General features: G+C 49.0%; 1 protein-coding gene across 2 annotated transcripts in view; it reads left to right on the top strand.

The window, feature by feature from the left end:
- The first annotated feature begins 2,027 nt into the window (after window positions 1-2,027).
- Memo1 (mediator of cell motility 1) overlaps window positions 2,028-6,000 on the top strand; it is a 91,843-nt gene continuing 87,870 nt past the window's right edge. Inside the window, exons 1-2 of one of the 2 annotated variants that reach the window (XM_051181856.1) lie at window positions 2,028-2,138; window positions 2,759-2,836. In XM_051181856.1, coding sequence (XP_051037813.1) covers window positions 2,776-2,836 — 61 coding nt within the window. In that variant the 5' untranslated portion in view covers window positions 2,028-2,138; window positions 2,759-2,775. Of the gene's footprint in view, window positions 2,139-2,698; window positions 2,837-6,000 lie in introns of those variants that run through there. The other variant, XM_051181857.1, reaches the window with a different exon arrangement.

The raw sequence follows: 6,000 nt of genomic DNA, 5'->3' as shown, positions 1-6,000 counted from the left end.
TTACTTTTTAGGTTTTGTTTCCATGAACTGCTTGCGGCTTTGAATGTGTTGGCCTTGTAGTAATCACTTATAATAGCCACCAAATCTGCAGTATTTTCCTTAAATGATCTCTGAAATTGAACTCTGTTGAGGAACTCTTTTTCCCATTTTGCAGACAAGCAGACAGACAGACTGGAGGTGTTAAAATGCCTGCCTAAGACAACACTGCTGGTAAATGCTGAAATGGGCATTCAACCCAGTTCCACCTATGTTCTCAGAGCTAAGCAACAAGTATTTTAGCTAATTAGTATTGTATCTCTGCAATAACAAGAGGGGCCTGGAGAGGTGAGACTATTTGTTGCTCTTTCAGAGGACCAAGGTTTGATCCTCACACAATTCACTCCAACAGTTTGTAAAATTAATAAATGAAAATGAAAATTTTCTAATAAACTTCTAGAGTAAGAAGTTAGGTTTTTTTGTTTTTTTTTTTTTTTTTTTTTGAGACATGGTTTCTCATGTAACTGAAAGGCTGGCCTGGAACTCTCAAAGATCTGCCTGCCTCTGCCTTCCAAGTGCTGGGATTAAAGGAGTATGCCACGTCATCATCGCAAGGCGAAAGTTAGCATTTATAGGCGGTGTAAGTGAATAGAGTCAATTGACTTCTTTCAAGAGGCTATGGGTGGATTCCTGGCAAGCTGAAGGTCAGCCTGGTCTACATACTCTGTCCTAGGCCAGACAAGGATATATAAGATCCTGTTTCAAACTGCTGCTGTTGTGGCACCTGACTTCCACTTATCCCTCCAGAGGCAGGGTCAGGTGGTTCTCTGAGTTCGAAGTCAGCTACGTTTACATTGGATGTTCCAACCAGGTCGGGGCTACATAGCGAGACTTAGTCATAAAAAGGAAAAGTCTATACTTGAAAGCATCCTAGACATCTTTAAAAACAGATTTAATTGTTTATTTGTATTGGGGTATGTGTATGTAATCGTAGGTGCCTGTAGGGGCCAGAAGAGGGCGTCAGGTACCCTGGACCTGGGCTGACATGTTTGGGAGCTGTCCAATGTGGGTGCTGTTACTCAACTCGGGTCCTCTGTAAGAGCAGTACATATTTTTAACCTCTGAGCCATTTCTTTAGCCCAAGAGCCCATATTTTATTCATCATTGTGATCTTTGCTAAGTTGGGTATGTGACACAAGCTCTTGGGAGAAACAATTTACCTTCTTGTCATTAACAGTAACTACAGAGCTTCATAACATTTGAGAACTTGGCAAAACCTAACCAAACAAAAAGTATATTGTTATGACATTAAGGAACATTTCACTATTAGACATCTACTTTGGATCTAGTTTAATGTGAAACTAAGATATACTTGTATGACTTTGGTCCCAAATATTTTTCTAGGAGATGCACCGCTGTTACACTTCATAGTTTTGGAATAGTTTGGCTTCAAAGCCAAACCCACTTTCTTTGTGATTCTACTCAACTTGTAAAGGAATTCTTTTCTGCTGATACTTGAGATTTAATAAGGCAAGTGTGAAGGGTGACATTTGTAGTATACCTTACTCTGTTCGGCTCCTTGCAAGCACTAACTCATAATCCTAGGTAGCCCTTCCGTCGGAATGTCATCCCCCCCCATCCCCATTTTACACAGTAGGAAATAAACGAGACAATCTTTGACACACTGCAGTTACAGCTAAGATACAATTAGTTAATATAACTGTGTCAAAGCCACACTACTAGAAGTTAGGGATTAGTCTGGGAAGCGACCGCTACAGCGCTCTCCCCTCCATCCCCGGTAAGCTTAGCCGCACTCGCGATTCTACAAATGAAACTTCCCGGCACGGCCCCAGACTTGCATTCCTGGGCGAAACCCCGGGGGTGGGGATCCACCAGGGACGCGGTGGCAGGGGGAACCCCGGCCGGGCTTGGCGAGCAGCGACCGCGTGTGCGTGCGGAGCCGGCGGCGCGCGAGGACACGCCAGGCGGCTGGAGGGGGGGAGGGAAGGGGCTCTCCCCGCCTCGCGGCTGCGTCCTGCGCCCTGCCCCCAGCCTCTGCTGGCGCTAAACCCCGGAGAGCGGAGCCTGCACGCTGAGCCTCCTCGGCGGGCCGAGCCGCGGCGCTGGGCATGCTCAGTGTGCCGGCCCCGGTACAGCGGAGAGTAAGGACGCGTGGGCTTCCCGGGTTCAGGCCCCGGCCCCGGCCCCGGGGTGTAGTGTGTGTGGGGGGAATGGAGGGGTGAGAGAGGAGGCACCGACCACCACCACCCAGCCCGCGGCCGCCCGACCCCGGATGGCGCGGGCCCCGCCCCGCTTCCGCCGTTGAGCACACCGCACGGAGAGCGGGGGCGCGGGGCGGGGCCGGCGGGCGCGCGGCAGGAGGGAGGGAGGGCCCGGCGGTGGGGGCGGGGCGGGGCGCCCGGGGCGGGTGGGGGAGGGCCGGCGCGGAGTCACGGGGGTGGGGTCAGCGCGAGGCTCGGCAGGCCGCGCGCGGCGGGGCCGGGGGCGGCTCGCGGAAGCAGCCCGGTCTGGGCAGCGGCGGCGACTCCGCGGCCGCGCGGCTCGGGCGAAGCCGCCGTGGGCCCCATCTTCCGGCGGCCGGCGGAGTTTGTGGTGATTGTTACCGCCGCCCACCCCGGCTGCCATCTCCTCCTCTTCCTCCTCCTCCTGGGCCGGGCCGGTCCCCTCCCCGCGGCCGCCTCCTCCTGGGCTGGGCCCGCGGCGTCTCGTCCCCTCGCGGAGCCGCCGCCGCCGCCTCCTCATTCATCCTCGTGCACCATAGGCGGCACAGGCTCCAAGATGTCCAACCGAGTGGTCTGCCGGGAAGCCAGCCACGCCGGGAGCTGGTACACCGCCTCAGGTAGGGAGCCAGGCCGCCGAGCGGTCGAGCTGAGCAGCCGGGGCCCGGCGGGCGGGGACGCGGGCGGCGGGCGCGGACCGCGTGCCGAGGGAGCGGGCCGGGCCGGGCCGTGTCGCCTCCCCCACCCCGGCTCTGGGCCGGCCGCCTGGCGCCCGCGGAGTTGGCCGAGGAGTTGCCGGCCGGGTCGGGCCGAGCGCGGGCTGCGGGGCTTCGCGGACGGCCGCTGCCGCGGGGAAGGACGAGTCGGTGCGGTCCTCGTTCCAGGGACTGGCCGAGAGCACCGCAGCCTTTGCCCTCACCTTCGAGGCATCTCGCGCCCCTGGAAGGAGTGACAAGCCGTACTTTTGTCCCTCACTTCATGTTGCCACTCTCGGTCTCGCTTAGAAGATCTGTCAGCGGATGGCCTCTCGGGGATTTGTCGCTTTGTATGTGGAGGCTCAGGCAGAGGTGCTGCCAGGCGGGGGCTCTGGGTGGCCTCCTAGCTCTTTTGTCAGTGTTTGCATTGTTACTGTCACCCAGGGGCAGCTGGAGATGGTATCAGCACTTTTCCCGAGCAATCTCTTCAGTACCCAGCGCTCAGCACCGAGTGCTGGACTACCTGTCCAGTTAGCTTACCTTGGAGAGAATTCTGCCTTCTTGTCTGCACTCTTAAAAACCATGTGGTGGTGTTCTTTAGGTAAGAAAGGCTAGGGCCGTTTCCCTTTAGTTCAACTCTCGAGACAAGGATTCCTTTTTGAGATTTTCAGGGGTCACATTTCTGGTATGGTAACAAAGAAGAAGAAAAAGTTCCTCCGTGATTCCTGCTGGTCTCTATTCTAGTCCTAAACTTCATGTGTTCCTTTGCAAGTACTAGGGTTGGATAGTGACACGATTTTTTTTTTTTTTTTTTGAGAAAACAAAATTTGGAAGGCAGTTAGTGCCTTCTCTGAGATTGTCCCGCCAGCTCCAGAAATACATGCACCTTACAGGGCTCACAGTGGATTTGCCCTACTAAGACACAAAGGGATTACGATTGGGTTTTGGGTCTACTGCTAACAGGTAGCTGTAGTTTTTTGCCTTAGATAAGTATGACGTTTTATGCCTACAGTGTGGTTCCTTTGTGGTCCTGAAGTACTTACAGACTTTTAATCAGTTCTCAAAACCTGAAAATGTTGATATTCTTGTGTCAGTATATGGGGAAACAGAGGATTTTAGTGCTGCACCCAAGACTAGGCCAGCGGTGAAATAGGAATTGAACAAGCTGATCTCTAGCTCCTGACTTTCCCTTTTTAAATTAATGTACTATTAATATTACTCTTTGTTAAACAGCAGGTTTGTAAATAAGTGTCCCCCCCACCCCCAGTATGTTTTGGAGAATTAGACAGTCACATTTTTTTCATATCATGGCATTCTTTTGGCATTTATTCATTGTGGTATTTCTTTTTTGTTGTTTTGTTTTTTTTTTTTTTTTTTTTTTTTTTTTTTGGTTTTTCGAGACAGGGTTTCTCTGTATTGTTTTCTAACTTGTGCTGGCACTCATCACTCTGTAGACCAGGCTGACCTGGAACTCAGAGATCAGCCTGTCTCTGCTTCCCGAGTGCTGTGCTGGGACTAAAGGCATGGGCCACCAACACCCGGCTTCATTGTGGTATTTCTATATGTTTTGTTTTTCCAGACAGGATTTTTCTGTGTAGCCGTAGTTGAGCTCTGTAGACCAGGCTGGCCTCAAACTCATAGAGATCTGCCTGCCCCTGCCTCCCAATGCCTGGGATCAAAGGCCAGTGCTACCACCACCCAGTTTACATTTGTTATGGATGTTTTAACTCTTTGTTATAGTTTACAGTGAAATGTGGGCAAATATCTTGGAGAGAATAGTTTAGATTGCTAAATATTTATACAGGTAGTAAAATTGGACACAGTTGATACTTTTGGTTTTAGAATTTCTTAGAGTTCAGGGACTGGAGAGATGGCTCAGTGGTTAAGAGCACTGACTGCTCTTCCAGAGGACTAGGGTTCAATTCCCAACACACCCAAATGACAGCTCACTACCCTCTATAATTCCAATATCTGATACCCTCACGTAGACATACATGAAGGCAAAACACAATGTAAATAGTTAAAATTTAAAAAAATCCTTAGAGTTCAAACACAGGTTATATCCTTTAACCTGGTTCAAAAAATCTTGATTTAGTAGTAGTAATTATATTTTCCTCTAAAATCTGGGTGGACTACATAATACCTTTCTGGAATTCAGATGTATGACTTTTTTGGGGTATGTGAGACTTTTTTAAAATTTGACTAATCTTGGGGAAATTAAGGGAAAATTGAAAGCAGTTTAGTTTTAGAAGCTTAATTTGTATCCTAAAAACAAATGAAGAAAAATTATAGGAATGTAATGTAGAGTTGTTCTGATCACTTGTACCTGTAGTGTAAAGACACTGTACTATGATGAAATACTGATCTACTGTTGGGGAGTTTTTATTTATATTCTGCTATTGTTTCTCTAGTCAACTAGTCCAGGTGGCAGTGCCTTTAATCCCAGCACTTGGGAGGCAGAGGCAGGTGGATCTCTGTGAGTTCCAGGCCAGCCTGGTCTATAGAATAAGTTCCAGGACAGCCAAGGCTACAAAGAGAAACTTTGTCTCAAAAAACAAAACTGAGGAAATATGTGTTTGTTGCTTGTCATTTTGTGTCTTGTTTAGTATTTAGGTTGTATACACTGGAAAAGTATTCAGTCATTGAGAGAAATAAGGGTAAAACCACATTGTCTTTAGTTAACTAGCTATTTCAGAAAGTTGTTGTACATTTATTACATACATTCATACCCATATGTCTTTATCTTATTTACCCATTGTTTATGTTGTTAGATCCATTAACTGAGGGTGGTGTAAACTGCCTGCCCTCAAGAGATGTAGTGTTTATTTGAAGTAAATTACAACTTCAGATCAGCAATTAAATTTCTGTTGAGATAGTGCATTTAGAAGTTCTGAGGAGGGCGGAGTCATGCAGAAATAGGATATGAATTGTTCTCTGGAGCAGAAGGAAAGAACACTGGGCTGGGAAACAGCACACACACAGAAGCAGGTAAGTGTAAGTAGTTCAGTTTAATAGGAATGGGCAGATCTTAGGGTACAGTTGGAAGTCTGGGACAGTAGATAGGAGCTGATTATGTCTATGAATGCTAG

The sequence above is a fragment of the Phodopus roborovskii genome, unplaced genomic scaffold (assembly GCF_943737965.1).
Source record: "Phodopus roborovskii unplaced genomic scaffold, PHOROB, whole genome shotgun sequence".
Classification (NCBI taxonomy): Eukaryota; Metazoa; Chordata; class Mammalia; order Rodentia; family Cricetidae; genus Phodopus; species Phodopus roborovskii.
The sequence above is the reverse complement of the archived record's forward strand: the minus strand, read 5'-3'. Positions and strand labels throughout refer to the sequence as shown.